We start from the raw sequence: 18,745 nt of genomic DNA on the forward strand, positions 1-18,745 counted from the left end.
ACTGACGCGCCGTTCCCCTCCCGGGCCCCTGGCACCGCCACTCTCCTTTCTGTCCCTGTGGAGGTGACGGCTCGAGGGACGGGATATCCGTGGGATAGCTCGTGTCTGCTTTTGTGACTGGCTTGTTTCACTGAGCATGACACCCTCAAGGTTCTCAGCTCATGTCAGAATCTCCTTCCTCTTTACTGCTCAGTGCTGTGTTGCATCCATACAGTTTGTTTATCCGCTCAGCTGTCAGTCAACCTCTGCCCCTCCCCCCGCCCCCCTCCTGGCTGTTGTGAGTAGCCCTGCCAGGAACATGGGGGTGCACAGACCTGTTCAATTTCCTGCTTTCCGTTCTTTGGGGACAAATGTTTTTATACTGCCCTAGAAAATAATTCATGTGCACCTGAAGTTCAGGTGTGACTGGCGCCCCCCACAGGGCATCTGCAGCACCCCCCCCCCACGCTGCCGGCAGGGCAGGGCAGGGCTGGCTCAGAGCCTGACACCTGCCTCCTTGCTGGACGGGCCACGGAGGTGCTGCCTGGGTGCGGTGCAGACTCGGCAGGACCCCGGGGAGACCGCCCAGGCCTCAGCGGCCCGGCTGAGCATGTCGGCTCCTGCCTCGGCCACCGCCTTCCGGGTCAGGAATTCCCCTGGGGTGGGACTCCCCGAGCCTGGCAGTGGGGTGGGGGGAGGCCAGGGCTGCTCCCAGTGCCACGCCCCCTTGGCCCAGTGACCCAGGGCAGGTCACTGGCTCCCCTGTGCGGGCTGCATCAGCAGGAACGTGAGCTGCTGCAGAGATGAAACGAGTCTCACCTGGGCTGGGGGCTAAACCCTCGCCTGGCCCACCAAGCTCACCCTCCTCGCGGAGGCAGCGGGGCTCTGGGAGTAACGGGGCCCTGGGGGTGGTGACCCCCTGCGTTGGACCCCACGTGCCCCACGCGGCTGGCTGCTGGCCATCGAGCTGCCTCCAGGGAGGGAGGAGCTGGTGTGGGGCACAGCTTTCGGGCCGTGTAGGCGATGGGCCCTGTTCCCAGGAGTGCGACTCTGGACAGAGGTGGTCCCGTCAGACTGATGTGTACGTGTTTGCTTATTCAGCACCAGGTTCGGCCTGGGTGCTGTGTAGCGGCGGGGGAAGACAAGGGGAGCCCTCCGGCAGAGCACCCCCTGCTTTGGGACTTAGGGGGCCTCAGGGATGTGGGGGGAGGGCTGGGCAAGTGCTTTGGCCCAGAGGGACCTGGGAGGGGGTGGGCTGAGGAGGGCTGGGCAGGGCAGGGGTGACGAAGGGTGACGAAGGGCAGGGTGCCAGGCCTGGGGGTGGCTGGGCCCGGGGCGGGCAGCCAGGCTCTCCACTTCTTCTCCTTCACCTGTCCCATCCCAGCATTTTTGGAGCCTGACTTTCCCGAGGGCTCCTTTGGGTGCTACTGGAGGGCTTGCTCTGTAACCAGCCCAGCCTCATGTGTCGGTGCCGCCTCCGCCTGCTTGGCATTCGGGGCAGACGGCTGGTCCTGCACCACGTCTCCCCCTGTGGTGCTGGGATGCCCCTGTGTGCTCAGCAGGGTGGCAGGGCCAGGCCTCTTCTCGGGCTCCTAGGCTGCCGGTGGCCCGTGGCAGGGGTGTGGGCAAGCCAGGTGGGAGCGCTGGGCCCTCGCCCTCTGCCACCTGATTGCCACCTTGCATGGCTGCCATCAGTGATGGGCATGTGGGTGTGCCCAGCTGAGGCCCCCTGCAGCCTGGCGGGCGAACCTTCTGGGGAGCGCCTCACCCCCAGGCTCAGCAGCCACAGACCCTGGTCTTCTGGGTGCCATGAGGCCGCGGCCAGGGCCTGGGCAGTGCGGCAGGCTGGCAGCCCTGTGCGGGGGGGACCTGGCTTCTTGGCAGCGCTGTCACCAGGCCCGCATCCAGTGGGGTCTCTGTCATGCCAAGGCACCCTCAAACCTGCCGTTTGCTGGCAAGGTGGCCTGCCCAGGAGTCCCCCCGAGCAGGGACCAGGCAGCTTAGAGAGCAGCCTCGTGTGTTACTTGGTGAAGCCCCCCTCTTTGGGGGTGTTAGGCGTTGTGGCTTGCCTTGACAGGGACCTTTGTTCTGCAGCTGTCCGTCTAGCAGGTCTTTGTGTGGCCACCTGCAGACTGGCCCAGAGCCCCGAGGGGGCTCCAGGTGCTCCCCTGAGACAGCTGGTGTGAGTGGGTGGTTTTCTCGGCTGGGCTAGCAGGCCCGGGGCTGCGGGTGTTGGCGGAGAGCTGTCTGCTTTGTCCTAGGAGGGACCTGGGAGGAGGCAGGCGGGGTGCAGGGGTGTGGCCAGGTGGGGTTTGGTAGTGCCAAGGGAAAGCTGATGGGGTGCCGGATCGGTTGTGGGACGGAGGCCTGTGTGCTGGGGACTTGAAGCTGGAGGGTGCAGGTACAGAATGTGGGTGACAATGGCAGCCTTTGAGTACCCAGACAGCAGTGGGGACCTGGTGTTCAATGGGAGAGGGACTCTCAGGTGGTCAGCTGCCACTCTTCATGGTGGGGAGAAACCTGACACCCCCATCTCTGTCTGGGGCTGGGCCCCAGCTCCCCTGCGCACCAGCCCTGCAGAGACCAAGGCGCCCTGTTTGCCCTGGCGCCCAGGGCTGAGCCCGCAGGCAGGAAGGGAGGGCGCAGGGCGGTGGCAGTGGCAGTGGAGGTGGGTGGTGGGCAGCAGGCCTGGAGGGGCTGGGCCGCGGCCAGAGGAGCACGGCGGCCGCAGTTTCCAGGGAGACGGGGGCGGCGCCGAGCGCGGCGGGCGGGGACTGCGGGAGGAGGCACGTCCCTGCGCCGAGCCCGTGGCCGTGCGCGCCAGTGCGGCTGCGGCGCTGCCCGGGGCGGCTGCGCTCGGGTCCTCGGTTCGCCGGCCGCACTCCCGCCCAGCTCCTCTGCCAACCTCTCCGCCGCCGTCCTGCTCCTCGCCTTTCCTGGCCGGAGCCCTTAAGCCTGGCGCCCCCACCGCAGTCGCACGCGCCGCCCGGAGGCCACCGCAGCTGGGGTCGCCGCCACAGGAGCCGCTGCCGAGAAGGGGTCCCGCGCCACGGCCCCATGAAGTCCGGGAGCTGGAAGCCAGGCTGGAGGAGCCCGCCGCCGTCCCCATCCCTGCGCGCACCCTCCATCCTCACTCCCTCCTCATCCTCAACCTCATCTCGTCCCCAGCGTCCTGGCGCTCCTGCCTCGGCCCTGCCATCAGCTCCCTCCCACCCTGTGACCCTCCGCAGCCCCTCTTCCCTCGTCAGGAGCCCAGGGCCGGTGCCCGCTGCACCCCATCGGCCTCCCGTGCCTGCCCCAGCCCGCTGGCTTCTTCCACTCCCCGCGCGCCCCGCCTTCGCCTGCCCGCCCGGCGCATCCCGCAGCAGCCCCGCCACCCTCCCCACCCCCACCCGCTCCTCTCTCCAGGCGCCTGCTGCAGCCCCCCTCCCTCTTCCGCCATGCCCATCCCCCCCCCGTGTGTCCCACCCCCAGAGAGCCCCCTCCTCCACCACTCCCCCCTCGCCTGCCGCATACACTGCGACAAGCCCCTTCCCCGCCAATCGGGGCGCCCGCCTGCCGCAGCCCCGGCACCCGCGCCTGCCCCCCTCCGCGCCACTGCGCCCATTGCACCAGCAGCCCCCTCCCCGCCCAGCGCCAGCGCCGCCGCGTCCCCAGATCCCCGCGCCCGCTCCGCCCCGCCAGCGGCGGCTGGACACCGGCATGGGGCGCCCGACCCCACTGCGGCCGGGGCGCTGGTGCCGCCCAGCCTTTGTTCCGCCGACCGGGCCGGCCTTGTGCCGTCCGTCGTGGGCAGCTGCGGGCAGCAAGAGCCTTCGCCGGCCTGGGGGGCGCACCCCTCCCACCCAGCGCGGAGGTGTCCGCAGCCAGAGCCCCCCTCGGCCTCGGGTCCCAGCGCGTGATGGAGGCTCTGCGCGGCGGAGGGGCTCCTTGGTGACGCTGTCATTTGGGTGAAATGGTGGTGGAGAGGGCTTTGGGTAGCCGGCGAGGGGAGGGAAGCACGTTGGGCAAAGGGGGTGACAGGTGCTGTTGACACCCATCGTCAGGAGGGAGGTGCGTCTGAGGCCGCCCTGGGCTCAGACATTACGTGCCATGCCGGGTGGACAGGGACTGGCCAGGGGCGCGCCGCTTTGAGGGGGATGGGGCAGAGATGAGAAAGGAAAGTCCTCTGGAACCTGGACAGTGGGCGCTTCCTGGGAAATGTCCCAGGGCCATTTGTCCCGTGCCCCCCCCACCAGCAGGCTGCTGGACGTGCCCGGAGGATCCTGCCCCACTGGAGCGGGGCGGGGGGCAGAGTCGGCACGGGCAGGCTTTGGGAAGAGGGTCTGTTGCTTGAGGAGAGGACCACGCGCCGTGGGTCCCATGGGGTCGAGGGGAGGAGCAGGGAGGACCTGGCTTCCCCCGTGCCCTGGTCTGCAGGCCATGGTGCCTGGAACTGTCCATGTGACTTGTCACAGCAGCATCCCGCAGGCGGTGTGGACCGGCTGTCACGCCGAATCAGCGTCTGCGGGTGCGGGGTGCACAGTGCAGCCTGTTTGTTTAGGACAGGGCGGTAAAGGCGGGTCTAGTGGGCTTTGCCGTCTGCACCTCCTGTGTGAGCCGCGGAAGCTTCTGGAGGGATGGGCGTGGCGTGACGCCGCCATCTCTGCGGTCTCCTTGGGAGCCGGGGTCCTCGGGCGGCTGCCAGGCTGGGTGGGGAAAGTGAGGTCCGCCGGGCATAGCGGTGGTGGCCGGTGACGCGGTGGGGACGGGGTCTTGCCTAGAGCTGGGGGAGGGGCCTGCTGGGGGGGGGACAGGGCGGTGTCAGCAGGGGGCAGGATGGCGTGAGCCTTAAAGGCATTTAAGCTGCAGGCTGGCAGGGGGCTTAGCGCGGAGCAGCAGACTGGGGGTGCCCCCCGCCCCCGTGGCCAGCGCCCCCAGAGGTGGAGATGCCAAGACAGCACCTGCCAGGCGGGGTGTGCTCGGCTTTTCAGCCTGGGGGTTTGGGAGGCTGTAGGTTTAGGGACCGCCCCAAAGGCCTGGGGTGGGGGACGAACCTGCCACGAAACGAACAACCCCCCTCCAGAAAAATCCTGGGAGTGCCAGGGGAGGGAAGCATCCAGAGGCTAAGGAGGGGAGAGTCGCGAGCAGACAGGACAGGTCAGCTACGGCAGATTCAGCCAAGGTACCGAGGAAGGAAGAAGGGGGACAGTGACTGGCCCAGCTGGGGCAGCCCCAGTGCAGGGCCGGGGTCAGTGGGGAGGGAGGGGCTCATGCCTCCCTCAGGTTTGGGGGGGGTGAGGGTCAGGACAGAGGCATTGACTCCAGCATGCGGAGGGGGTGGGGGAGAGGGGGGAGGTTCCAGGTGCCAGCCGGGCTTGCGAGTGTCCCTGTCCGGCAGACTGCTCCCATTCTCCCAGGAGGGTCTTGCTTTCCTGGAAGTGCAGGGGGTGCCTTGCCAAGCCACCTCTGCCCATCTGACGTCCAGGACCAAGGCTGGCCTGCGGGCCCAGGCCGGAGCCGGGCGGGGTGCGGTGGCGTGTGGAAGCGAGAAGGCTCCTGCCTCTGACCACGCCCCGCCCCGCTGCAGGTGTCCGGGGGCCGCCTCCGCCCAGCTGCCTGGGGGCCCTCCGCCGGCGCCCGGGCTCTGGCTCCGTGTCTTCACTCCCGTGTTTTTCCGAGGAGGGAGGGAGGGACGGGGGCTGTGCTGGGGCAGCCGGAACAGCCCAGGTCACCGGGCGGCTGGGCGAGGTGGCCAGGCAGGGTGGGGGTGGGAGGGGCTGCAGGGAGGTGGGGGCGAGGGGGCGGCACACAGCTGCGAGCAGGAGGGTGCTGGCAGCGCCCCCCCCAACAGAAGCTGCACCTGGGGGCTCCTGTATCTCTTGGGTGTCCTTGTCCCCACCTCTCCCTGTCTCCCCTCAGCCTGTGCCCTGCCCAGTCTGCACAGTGGGGGGTCCACTAGGGACCCCCCAGGAGGTCTCTAGAGGGAGAGGCCCAGTGGGAGGAGCCAGCAAGGGATCGGTACCCCCTCCCAGCCGGGCAGGGCAGCCTTTGCAGCCTCAGCCTGTGGACCTCCAGAGGTCTCCGCCTGCCCCCTGCTGTGACCCAGCAGTCCTGACTGGGCTGCCCTGTCACTGCTGAGCCCGGTGTCCCTGGGAGACCCTAGGCCACCAACTGCCACCCCTCCCTGGGCACGTCCTCCTGCCCACCACGAGCTTGGCTCTCCTGGGGGGCCCTCTGGCCCCTGCTGTTGGGGAGGAAGTGGGGGTGCCTTAGGCTCATGTGGGATGGGGGAGCTTGGGCCGTCTTCCTCTGGTGGGTGCACAGGGCCCCGCCCTGGAGAGACGCGTCCAGTGTCGGCTCCTGCGCTGAACCCCGCCCCCCCCAGGGTCCCAGCGGTATGGCCTCTGTCAGTAAAGGCTGCGGGGAGTGGAGCATGGTCGCTGGCCATGTTCTCGCGCCCCCCCCCCAGCACCGTCCCCACCACGGGAGAACGAAAGGGACAGACAGAGCCTGGGGTCTGTCCCTCCTCCACCAGGCCACAGGGCTGTCAAAGCCGGGCTCTGTCCAGCCTTGCCCCCAGCTGGCTCCCACGAGGCCCCCTGGCTGAGAGGGCCGAGAAGGTCTCAGACCACCCTCCCGCCCCACCCAGCAGGCCTCGGGCTCGCCAGGGCTGGGCACTGCTGGGCTGTGCTCGCTCTGCCCCGCCTGGAGTGGGCTTCGCTGGGGGCACGTGCTGGTCCCCTGCGGAGGGCTCCTCACGGCCGGGTGACAGCCACCACCCGCTTGGGCCTCTGGGCATTTCAGAACCCCGAAGCTGGAAAGCAACGAGGAGGGGGCGCTCTGGACGGAGACCCCAGCTTGGGGCTGGGAGGGCCCCTCCCCCCTTCCCCTCTGCCCTCCCCTCCCCCTCTGCCCTCCCCTCCCCCCTCTGCCCTCCCCTGCCCCCTGCCCTCCCCTCCCCCTCTGCCCTCCCCTCCATCCTCTGCCCTCCCCTCTCCCTCTGCCCTCCCCTCCCCCTCTGCCCTCCCCTCTGCCCTCCCCTCTCCCTCTGCCCTCCCCTCCACCCTCTGCCCTCCCCTCCCCCTCTGCCCTCCCCTCTCCCTCTGCCCTCCCCTCCACCCTCTGCCCTCCCCTGCCCCCTGCCCTCCCCTCCCCCTCTGCCTTCCCCTGCCCCCTGCCCTCCCCTCCCCCCTCTGCCCTCCCCTGCCCCCTGCCCTCCCCTCCCCCTCTGCCTTCCCCTCCCCCCTCTGTACTCCTCTCCCCCAGCCCCAAGCCCCAACATGGTGGTGCCACCCCCCCGACCCCCACCCAGCCAGGACCCTGTGGCTCCTTGCTGTCACCGCAGGGGGCACAGAGGCCACAGAGGGGCCACACCACAGCTCCCCCCGTCCCAGCGTCCGTCCCCCCCCCCATGCTTGTGCTTGAGGGGTGCAGGAGATAGAAATAGACTCATCCAGCCCGTCCTCCCACCAGCTGTCAGGGCTGATTCTCCAGCAGGGTGACAACTTAGAAAGGGAAGGGGCTTCCTGGACCCCAGGCCCGGCGTGTGGGGCAGTCACTCAGTCCTGGGGCCCAGCAGGGCTGCACCCCTTCCCGCTGTGCTGCCAACGCCGCTCTCTGGGTCTCTGTGGAGCACCCACCCCACGGGACCCAGGGGGGCTCTGCCCAGGCCGCCCCCGCCACCCTGCAGAGCCGGTGGGCAGCTTCCCTCCCCTCCCCCATTCCTCCCCTCCCTGGAGCGCAGGGCGGGCAGCCACCAGCCGCAGCCACTGGCCACCCCGGCGACCACCAAGCCACGGGAGGGAGGGTCGGGGGGACTCTCTGCCTATTGGGGCCAGCCCTGCCCCAGAGGCTGCCCTGCTGAGGAATGTTTCTGGAATCCCTGCTCACCCCGCCCCTGTGTGTTCAGCCCAGGCCCCTCCCTGCTCCGTCCACTGTGCCTGACCCCTCCCCCCTCCCCCCCCCCCCCGTGGTGGGGACCTGAGCCGCCGGGTCCTTCTCCATGTCACTGGGATGAGCTCTGGGTCTATAGAGTGGGGGTCGCTGTAGCCTCCATAACGCTGGAATTAGCACCTGTTTAGACACGCGTGTGCGTGTGTTCTGTGTGGCCGCACCGAGGGCCCGCGGCATGCCCCTGTCCTTGCTCCTGGGGGAGGCCGGGTCGTGTGCTTTGGTGCCGACACCGTCACTGGGCCTCGGGCACCCGAGCAGGGCAGCCTGGGTCAGGGTGCAGAGGAGGGCTCCGCAGGGAAACCGAGGGGGGCACGGGGCGTGCCCTGCTGGCCAGGGGGCTCGGGACAGGGTCACGTGGCCCCTGCGCAGGGCCCTCCGCCTGCACCAGAGCGTGCCCCTCCCCCACCACACTCGTGTCTGGGATGTTTTAGGGCCTCGGGGTCTTGTGGGCTCCTGCGTCCGGCCAGCCCAGGACAGGGCTCCAGCGAGAGCTGGGTTCCTTCTCCCTTCCTGTCCTCAGCCATCGGCCTGGGCGGGGGGCGCCTGGCAGTCACTCCCCCACCCCCACAAGGACCTGAGGCCTGCTCTTTGCTGGGGCCCCTGGAATGGGCCCTTGTGTGCCTAGTGGCAGCAGGCTGGGGCACAGGGTGACACATCTGCTTTGCCCAAAGGGCCTGGAGGGGAGTCCTGCCTGTGTCATGGGTGGCCAGGACCCTGGCCAGCCTCGCCCTGCCCCAGGTCTCTGTCTGCGCCCAGGGGCGTCCCCCAGGCTGGCCGGCACCCGAGCTGTGCCACATCCCGCCCGCCACCCTCACTCTGCCCCGGGGAGCCTGAGGCTGCCCTCCTGGCTCCCCAAAGCCGTCCCAGCCCCTCTCCCTCACGCCCGCCCCTCCCCACAGGTGAGCACCTGCGGATCTGCCCCCAGGGCTACACCTGCTGCACCAGCGAGATGGAGGAGAACCTGGCCAACCGCAGCCGCGCCGAGCTGGAGACGGCGCTCCGCGACAGCAGCCGCGCCTTGCAGACCATGCTGGCCACGCAGCTGCGCGGCTTCGACGGTGAGTGCCCGGCTTGGACGCTGGCACGCGGGGAGGTGGGCATGGGGGCTTCGCCGGGGAGGGGAGGGGAGCTTGGCGGGAGAAGGGTGGGTGGAGGCCTGAGACCCAAGAGCAGCCCCCTGCACCTGGGCCTCGGCACCCCGCCGGGAGGGTGGGGGGGTCTCGGCGCGCCCCCCTGGCCTACCTGGCCTCTGCACCCCGCCGGGAGGGTGGGGGGTCTCGGCAACCCCCCTGGCCTACCTGGCCTCTGCACCCCGCCGGGAGGGTGGGGGGTCTCGGCGCGCCCCCTGCACCTGGGCCTCTGCACCCTGCCGGGAGGGTGGGGCGGTCTCGGCAAGCCCCCTGGCCCACCTGGCCTCGGCACCCCGCCGGGAGGGTGGGGGGTCTTGGCAAGCCACTGGCCCACCTGGCCTCGGCACCCCGCCGGGAGGGTGGGGGGTCTCGGCAACCCCCCTGGCCTACCTGGCCTCTGCACCCCGCCGGGAGGGTGGGGGGTCTCGGCGCGCCCCCTGCACCTGGGCCTCTGCACCCTGCCGGGAGGGTGGGGCGGTCTCGGCAAGCCCCCTGGCCCACCTGGCCTCGGCACCCCGCCGGGAGGGTAGGGGGTCTCGGCAAGCCCCCTGCCCACCTGGCCTCTGGTGGGCTGTGATGGCCGCGGGAGTGTGTTCTCAGAGCAGAGGGTCTCCCCGGAGAGCCCCCCGCCTCCCTGGGGTGGTTGCCACGGCGCTCAGGCCGCCAAGGGGGGAGCGGGGGGGCCCAGGCCTCACCCCTCCCCTGTGCACAGACCACTTCCAGCGCCTGCTGAACGACTCGGAGCGCGCCCTGCAGGACGCCTTCCCCGGCGCCTTTGGCGAGCTGTACACGCAGAACGCCAGGGCCTTCCGGGACCTGTACGCCGAGCTGCGCCTCTACTACCGCGGCGCCAACCTGCACCTGGAGGAGACGCTGGCGGAGTTCTGGGCCCGCCTGCTGGAGCGCCTCTTCAGGCAGTTGCACCCCCAGCTGCTGCTGCCCGAGGACTACCTGGACTGCCTGGGCAAGCAGGCCGAGGCGCTGCGGCCCTTCGGGGAGGCCCCGCGGGAGCTGCGCCTGCGAGCCACCCGCGCCTTCGTGGCCGCGCGCTCCTTCGTGCAGGGCCTGGGCGTGGCCGGCGACGTGGTCCGGAAGGTGGCCCAGGTGTGCGCAGCCGCCCGGCCCGCAGACGGTTGACTGACGTTCTGCCCAGATGCTCCCCGTCTCCCCGGGCTCGCCCCTGGGCCCCGAGCGTCATGCCAACTGCCCGGTCCTCCGCCCCGCAGTGGCCGGGCTCCTGCTGCCGCTGCTGCCCGGGGCCTGCCGACCGCACTGCGTCCTGCGTGGGGTGGGGGTGGGGGGTGCGGGCCAGCAGGCCTGGGGCCGGGTGTGGATCCCGGCCGCGGGGTCAGGACGAACGGGAGATGAGAGGGGCGGGCTCTGGTGGGTTGGGGCTCCTGCAGCCATGCCGGGGCAGGGGCAGCAGTGCCAGGCCCACCTGGGGGTGGGCGCAGGGAAGGCATCCGCCTCGGCCCCTCAGAGCCCTGGTCTCTAGCCAAGGTCCCCGGCAAGTGACCCCCCCCCCGCCTGACTCCCAAGCCTCAGTTTCCTCGTCTCTGTGGCCAGTGGGGGTGTGCATGCTTTCCTGTGAGCGTTGGTGACCTCAGGGAGCCCTGGCCCTGGGACCGTCCTGCCCTAGGGGTCAGGGCGGAGCTGAACCCTCCTCTGACCCCCACCCAGACCCCCCCCCAGGCTGGTCAGGGGTCCAGGCGCACCCGGCTCAGGCTGCCTCTGCTGCACAGGTGCCGCTGGGCGCGGAGTGCTCGCGGGCCGTCATGAAGCTGGTGTACTGCGCCCACTGCCTGGGTGTGCCTGGCGCCCGGCCCTGCCCCGACTACTGCCGCAATGTGCTCAAGGGCTGCCTCGCCAACCAGGCCGACCTGGACGCCGAGTGGAGGAACCTCCTGGGTGAGCCCCACCCGTCAGCGCGGCCCAGGACCGTCCTCAGGAGCACCCAGCTGGCGTCCCGGGGGAGGGGTCCCTGGCCCAGGGCTTGGATCCAGGGGTCTGGAGGGGCCTGGTCCGGTGCCTGGTTCGAGGCCAGGTCTGGGTGGAGCCATGGGGCTGCGGGGCAAGGATGCCTTTGGAATGTCCCCAGTGGTCCGTGACGTGGGACGGCCACCAGGGAGGGAGCTCTGTCAGGTCACAGTTCCTTGTCCTTCCCCACTGCACGAGTGCCCCAACATGCACACATACCCACACGTGTGACATGCATGAGCCAACACATATGTGCTGACACATGGTAGGCTAGCACATGCATAAGCTGGCATGTATGTGTGCTGATACAGGGCCAGTGCATGCCACCATAGTGTGCTTATGTGTACATGTGCTGACATGAGGTGGGCCAGCATGCATGTGTGCTAACACATGTGCTAACATGCATGTCTGCTGGCATGAGATGAGCCAACATGCATAAATATCGACACATGTCAGCTTATGAGCACATGGGCCTACACGAGGTGGGTCAGCTCACACACCACCGAGTGACAGCATGTGCGCGTGCTGACACATGGGCCAACACGTGTGCTAGTGTGCGTGTGATGACATGGTGTGGGCCAAAATGGAAACTTAGCAACGTGTGTAAGTTGTGCATGTGCTGACTGTACATACATGCAGACACACACAAGCTCATGTAACCTGGGGTGGCGGGGGCAAGCCAACATGCACGTGATGTGTGCGCATCAGCTCACGTGGGCAGCGTGTACGCACGAGGAACCAGCGTACACACACGGCAACACCCGTGTGAGCCAACTTGCCCAAAACGGAGATAAGGTGGCCGATGGGCATGCCCCATGTCCCCCACGCATGTCCATGTTAACCCCTGCCCATGGGCACACATGTGCTTACTGACAAGAGTGTGTGACCACATATGGGACAATAAGCTGGGCCAAACAAAGCGTGTGCCGACGGAGCCTCCTGTGCTGCCTGTGCCTTTTCCCATGCTGCGGAGGCTGTTTGAACATGTGTGCATGCTCACGTGTGCTCTGAACCTGCGTGGATACTGACGTGTGTTTGAACATGTGTGCATGCTGTTATGTGTTTGAACCTGCGTGCATGCTGACGTGTGTTTGAACATGCATGCTGATGTGTGTTTGAACATGCATGCATGCTGTCATGTGTTTGAACATGCATGCTGACGTGTGTTTGAACATGCATGCATGCTGTCATGTGTTTGAACATGCATGCTGACTGACGTGTGTTTGAACATGTGTGCATGCTGGGATGTGCTCTGAACCTGCGTGCGTGCTGACGTGTGTTTGAACATGTGTGCATGCTGGGATGTGCTCTGAACCTGCGTGCGTGCTGACGTGTGTTTGAACATGCGTGTATGCTGACGTGTGCACGCATGTGCTTACACCCGTGCCAGACTCCATGGTGCTCATCACTGACAAGTTCTGGGGCCCGTCGGGCGTGGAGAGAGTCGTCGGCGGTGTGCACGTGTGGCTGGCGGAGGCTGTCAACACCCTCCAGGACAACAGGGACGCGCTCACGGCCAAGGTGCGGGCAGGAGGGCGTGCTGCGCAGGGGCGTCCCCAGGTGTGGCCCTGTGGGGCCCTGTGGGGCCCTGCTGCCCCTCCAGGACGCTGCGGTGTCTCCCCAGGTCATCCAGGGCTGTGGGAGCCCCAAGGTCAACCCCCAGGGTGCCGGGCCGGAAGAGCGGCAGCGCCGGGGCAAGGCGGTGCTGCCTGAGCAGCCCCCCGCGGGCGGCGCGCTGGAGAAGCTGGTGAGTGGCCCCCGGGCCGGCCCCTGCTGCGGACACAACCCAGGGGCGAGGGGGGCGGGCTGGCCCTGGCAGCCCCGTGGCCTGACTGCTGCCCGGCAGGTCTCCGAGGCCAAGGCCCAGCTCCGCGACGTCCAGGACTTCTGGATCAGCCTCCCGGGGACGCTGTGCAGCGAGAAGATGGCCCTGAGCACCGCCAGCGACGATCGCTGCTGGAACGGGGTGGCCAAGGGCCGGTAGGTGCCGCCGAGGGGCCACAGACCCCTCCCGTGGTGCCCTGTGCACAGGGCCACGCCCTGCACGTGGCACGCAGCAGGACGCAGGAAACAGGGTGGGAGGCCGTACTCCCACCTGTGCCAGCCGCCTGCGGCACGCACCTTGCTAGAGAGGTCGAGGCCTCACCCCGTGGGGCCAGCACAGGCCCACTGGCGTCTCGGGCTGGGAGACTCGGAATTGGGGGGTCAAGGGGGCCCTGCTAGGACGGTGCCCCTTCTTTGCGGGGCTGGCACAGTGACCGGGGGCTCTGCTGCCCCAGGTACCTCCCCGAGGTGATGGGCGACGGCTTGGCCAACCAGATCAACAACCCCGAGGTGGAGGTGGACATCACCAAGCCGGACATGACCATCCGGCAGCAGATCATGCAGCTGAAGATCATGACCAACCGGCTGCGCAGCGCCTACAACGGCAATGACGTGGACTTCCAGGACGCCAGTGAGGGCGGGACCGGCCCTGCGGGGGCCGAGGGGGCAGGCGGCCATCGTGGGGGTGTGAGCGAGCCCCGCCCGGGAGAGGGAGGGGGTGCCGGGGCGCCCTCTGGGGTCCCCACCCGGGCCCTCAGCCCATGCCACGGTGGCTGTGAGGCCACTGCCACCGCCCGGCACGAACACGGATCCCCCCGTGTCCCTGGGGCCCAGCTGAAGCCTGGCCGGGACGCGGCTCGAGTGGGGACAACCAGAAGCGGACCCCGGGCGGAGAGTGTCCAGGCCTCCCTTGGGGTCTGGCTGCGGTGGTCCGGGCGCCGCTGGCCCTGGGCTTCCACGGCTCAAGGACGTCGGGGTCCCCCCGGCACGTGGTGTCCCCACAGAGGGACGCCGCCCTCGGTCCCCCGTGGGGACAGCCCGCCAGAGCCGCCTCTCCCTCCCAGGTGACGACGGCAGCGGCTCCGGCAGTGGTGACGGCTGCCTGGACGACACCTGCAGCCGGAAGGCCGGCAAGAAGAGCTCCAGCGCCCGGACGCCCTTGACGCACGCCCTCCCCGGCCTGTCGGAGCGGGAGGGACAGAAGACTTCGGCCGCCGGCTGCCCCCAGCCCCTTGCCTTCCTCCTTCTCCTCCTCCTCAGCCTGGCCCTCGCAGTAGCTGGGCCCCGGTGGCGGTAACTGCCCCACGGCCCCAGGGGACTGAGGCCAAGGACTGACTTTGCCAAAATGCAAAACGGACGATATTTAATTCCCCCGGCGGAGAGCCCTGTGCAGGGGGCAGGGCAGGCGGGCAGGGTGGGGCGGGGCGCACTGGCCCCATCCCGGCCCCACCTGCCCCCCAGCTTTGATTTTGTATGAGGCCTTCAGGTCAGCTGGGGGCCAGTGTCCCCAAAAGCCATGTATTTCAGGGACCTCAGGGGCACCTCCAGCTCCCCACCCCCTCCCCCCGCTCCCCGCACCCCTGCAGAAGCGGCCCCCGCCTGGAGCCTGCGGAGGAGGCGCCATGGGCAACACCCCGCTGGAGACCTCGGGCGAGCCTGTGCCTTCCTCTCCTGCCTCCTCCGCTGGGGACGCCCCACCAGACCCCCTCCCCGGCCCAGGCCTCAGGCGAGGCTCCCCCAGCCCCCTCCGAGGAGCCTGCAAGGCCACCGGGTGTCCACCACGCCGGGCCGGCGCAGCCTTTGAGAGCATGCATGACACCTTCCTCCAACGCAGCAAGGGCTGCGGTGCCAGGCCCCGCCCCCCCTGTGCCGCCGAGGGGGCCCCCGGCCCGCGTGACAGCCGGTCTGCAAGGCTGGTCCCCCGAAGGCTCTGCTGGCTGCTGCATCTGTCCCGACCGTGTCCTCGCAGAAGACCCACTCTGAGTGGCCCCTTGATATCCGGACCAGGCGGCACCGACGCCCTCTGCCCTGCTTTTGTTTGGGGATGGGGGCTGTGCCCGTCCCCCAGGCAAACAGCGTGGCCCTTGCAGCCGTGGGCCGTCCCCTGGCACCCAGGGGCCCTCACTGGGGGGTGGGGCGGGGGGGTCTAGGCCTGTGCAAGGGCTCTGCCCACACCCCACCCAGACCAGCTTGGGGGGACACAGGCCAGGGCTCAGCGTGACACCCGGCCCCAGTGATGCTCGGTGGCCGGTGAGACCTAGCAGTGCGGACAGAGGGGCACCTTCCTGACCCCGGCAGGCTGACAGTTAAGGGCTTTTCCAGACGTGCACACGTTTAGAGACACTTCCCGTTCTTGTTCCCCAAGAGCCGCCACCTCGGCTCCTCCCAGGTAGCTTTGGGGGGACCCAGGGCCCCCCTTGGTGTCCCGTGGCCCTAGGGTGTGGGCGCTTCCCACGCAGGAAGCCTGTCAGGACCCCTCCCCAGGCCTGGGGTGGGCGGTGGCTTCCTGCCAGAGAGGGGCCCCAGGTGCAAGGGGAAGGAGGGCCTGGGGGCCACCCGGCTGCCACGACCCACGTGGGCCCCGAGAGGGCCGCTCAGCGCTGCTTTGCTCCTGTCCCTGAGACCGGGAAGCCACGGCCACCACAGTGGACCGAGGTCTCTGGCCGCTGGCCAGGCCCCCTGGCACGGGCACCTGTTCACTCTGGAGTCATACTGAGCCGTGCTGGGCCCGGCCCCCAGGCAGCCCCTCCCCGCCAGTGTCGGGGGACGGGGTGGGGGGGGCGTCTCGGGCACCTCCACCCCACACGCGTCTCTGGAAGGGGCAGCCCCGAGCGGTCGCTGGTCAGGGCGGCGGCCACGCCTGCCGCGTCCTCCACAAGGCGCCCTGCTGCTCAGGGTCCGCGGGTGACGTGTGTTCTTTGAGTCCTTGTACCAATAAAAGGCTGGAGACCTGCGGCAGCCTGAGGCCTCAATCCGCCTCTGGCTCAGCCCCAGGGGCAGCGCGTGTGCCCGGGGGGCCATCGCTGTGGGGTGGTGACCTACGGCGCCTTGGGTGGGAGGGAGGGGCTTGGACACCTGGCGGTGTGGCCCCAGCACTGCCTCGGGGTCTGCACGGGAGCTTGCCATGCCGGGCCATGGCCCACCTGCGTCTCCGCGGCCTGGCTGGGCAGGTCGGGGCCTGTCCCGGACCGAGCACCGAGCTTGGTGCAGGGGAGGAGGAGGGGGCCGGGGCGCAGAGACCCCAGGCAGCCTTGGGCAGGTCCCACCTGCCACCTGCCTCCTCTCTGGGCACACAGGACAGCAGATCCTCCCACCCCCAGGAAGGTTCCGGCTGCTGCCTGGCGGCCTCAGACGGCCAGGAGGCCGGAGTGAGGGCACCTGTGTTGTCCCAAGGCCGGGCCTGGCAGGATGTCCTGGTGGCCCAGCTAGCTTGTGTCCCCCCGGGGAGGGTCTCCTCAAGACTGTGCCCTGCAGCCCTGTGCCTGCAGGGTCTCGGCACGGGGCTGCCCAGAGGCCGGGCGGCCAGCACGGCGGCGCAGACAGAAGCAGCCACTGGCTGGGTGTGCCCGCAGGGCTGTTTATTGGGAGCTGCAGTCTGCACCGGTTGGCCTGGCAACCCTGACAGTGTGTCTGTCGCCGGGACCTCCCGCCCCATGTGGGTGAGAGGCGGGACCCTCGCCCCCGCCCGGGCACAGAGGCGAGTGTGGCGCCCGCAGGGGAGACAGCTCTTGCTGGGTCGCAGCTCCTGGAGGGGCCGGGGGCTCCGGCAGGCCTCCCGGGGACACTGCAGCGGCCAGGCCCGCGGTGGCAACCCTCCTCCCTGCCTGCCCGGCCACCAGCCCCGGAGAAGCCCCAGATCCTCTCCTTGGGCAGGCTGGGGTGTGGGGGCACAGTCTCGGGGGCCCCGAGGGGCAGGTGGGCGGCGGACGCTCACTGGTGGATGGTGGAGTAGACCCGCTTGGTCCGGTCCCGCAGGGTCACTTGCTTGGGGAGCACCACCTTGTGCAGCTGTTTCACGTGCTTCTGAGAGTCCCTACGCGTCTTTCCTGTCCGGAAAGGGGGCGCACAGGTGAGGTGGGCCGCTCAGCGAGGGACGCCTGCGACATGCCTCCTCCGGTCCCACAGCCCTGGCTGCCCCGGGGGCCGCACCTGGGACACCCCTGAGCTCCCAGGCCCTGCCCCGAGAGGCTGGTCAGGGAGAGGCCCCTTCCTGCCATCGTCGGTTCTCGGTCCTCTGCCCCTCGCAGGAGTCCGTTCCGCACATACAAGCGCTCATCCAGCACGCAGGCACATGTGCACTCGCCCCAGCACATACGTGTGCACACACAGACACTCAGACACGCCTGTGGGTGCACGCAAACGCACTGCTCCCCTCCTGGGGACCCTGCGTGTTCCTTTCCTGGGGACGAGGCCCTCTGCCGGGAAACACCTCCTGTGACGCAGGCGCCCCGCACGTTCAGGGTGGAGGACTGATCGTCACCTCTCAGCCCTCCTCCTCGGTCACTGCGGAGACTGTGGAGGGGTCGCGACTGGGCGTCTCCCTGCTGGGAGCGGAAGACAGGTGGCAAGGCACGCGTCAGAGGCCGTCAGAGAAGGGGCAGAGTCGAGGGGAGGTGGCCGGGGGACACAGGTGGGGGACCGAGAGCCCCCAGCAACGAGGCTGCTGCAGCTTGACCGAGGGTGGCCGGGGACTCGGGCCCCACCGAGACCGCAAGGCCACGGGACGGGACGAGGAGCGGGGATGGTCACGGCCCAGCACGCTCAGGGCCCCTCCGCTCGGGGACCCCCCTCCCCAGACAGGGAGACGGGGCTACCCCACAAAGTGAAACTCCGGTGGATCTAAACATTTTCCTTCTTCAAACCCGTTTCATACTCCGTCCGGGAGAGCACAGAAGGGACCCGCTGAACCGGAAACTGACGGGAGATCCCAAAATAGGCAGCGCTGACCTGGAATCAGACCGACTGCCCCGAGGTGAGAATCGCAGGAAACAGGAGGAAACACCTAGTTGGGAAAGGTTGCAGCAACGCAGGTGACTCGGCTAAAATAACCCCCTTTTCCTCCCAAACATGGCGAGACAAACACGGGGCGAGATCAGCCGTGCGGTTTCCGAGGTCGCGGGAAAACTAAACCCATGTGCTGGGAAGCAAAAGAACAGGCGAGGCCGCGGTGAATGGCGGGGAGTGGCGTGCTAGGTGCAGAGATGCGGCCCCCGCCCCCAGCGGGGGCTCAGGTGTGACAGGTGCGCACAGATGGGACGTGGGGGCTGGGACGGAGGCCCCAGGTGACCCAGAAGCCTCAAAGAAGCGAAAACGTTCTCCCTACCGCCAGGGGAGTCCACACAAGCTTACATAGCCCATGGACCTGGGCAGGAAAAAAGATGCCCCTCGTGAAGAACCAGTGGCTGGTGGCAGAGGACAGTGGGAAGGGACAAAGCACCTGCCGGGCTCACCCTCGCAGAGGCCCTGCGAGACTCCCTCCGAGAAAGGGAAACCATGTGCCCCAGTAATGCCATCTCACGGTCTTTAAAACATTACAGAATGTCAAAAAATATTCACCACCGGAGCCAGCACCCTGAGAACCTTAGATAATAATAGGGCAGACTGAAACGGCCTATAAAAGAAGTGTTTTGTGTTAGCAACGAAAAAAAAAAAAAAGGAGAAATAGAAACCATAAGGGAACAGCAAGTCTCCTTTTTAAAAGAAACAAAAGAGAAAATGAGGAGATTGGAAAAAGCACCCAGTGGCGGCGATGTCAGAATAGGGGGTCCTCTGACTGCACCCCCACCCCGTAGCGACGAGAACTTGGCAGCCACCCACAGACAAAAGTGCCCTTGTGGCAGCCTTAGGACTCAGGTCAGAGGTTGCAAAACACAAGACTGGGGAGGGCTGTTTGGAGAGGG

General features: G+C 68.4%; 2 protein-coding genes across 2 annotated transcripts in view; one reads left to right on the plus strand and one right to left on the minus strand.

The window, feature by feature from the left end:
* The window catches only part of GPC1 (glypican 1), a 30,525-nt gene extending 14,726 nt beyond the window's left edge, over nucleotides 1-15,799 (plus strand). The window contains exons 2-9 of the mRNA XM_012755696.3: nucleotides 8,814-8,972; nucleotides 9,757-10,148; nucleotides 10,787-10,952; nucleotides 12,412-12,542; nucleotides 12,646-12,768; nucleotides 12,868-13,001; nucleotides 13,301-13,476; nucleotides 13,910-15,799. Coding sequence (XP_012611150.3) covers nucleotides 8,814-8,972; nucleotides 9,757-10,148; nucleotides 10,787-10,952; nucleotides 12,412-12,542; nucleotides 12,646-12,768; nucleotides 12,868-13,001; nucleotides 13,301-13,476; nucleotides 13,910-14,142 — 1,514 coding nt within the window. The 3' untranslated portion in view covers nucleotides 14,143-15,799. The remainder of the gene's footprint in view (nucleotides 1-8,813; nucleotides 8,973-9,756; nucleotides 10,149-10,786; nucleotides 10,953-12,411; nucleotides 12,543-12,645; nucleotides 12,769-12,867; nucleotides 13,002-13,300; nucleotides 13,477-13,909) is intronic.
* Nucleotides 15,800-16,302: 503 nt separating this feature from the next.
* The window catches only part of ANKMY1 (ankyrin repeat and MYND domain containing 1), a 59,496-nt gene continuing 57,053 nt past the window's right edge, over nucleotides 16,303-18,745 (minus strand). The window contains exon 18 of the mRNA XM_076005402.1: nucleotides 16,303-16,891. Within this exon, the coding sequence (XP_075861517.1) occupies nucleotides 16,776-16,891 (116 nt within the window). The 3' untranslated portion in view covers nucleotides 16,303-16,775. The remainder of the gene's footprint in view (nucleotides 16,892-18,745) is intronic.

The sequence above is a fragment of the Microcebus murinus genome, chromosome 8 (genome assembly GCF_040939455.1).
Source record: "Microcebus murinus isolate Inina chromosome 8, M.murinus_Inina_mat1.0, whole genome shotgun sequence".
NCBI classification, from domain to species: Eukaryota; Metazoa; Chordata; class Mammalia; order Primates; family Cheirogaleidae; genus Microcebus; species Microcebus murinus.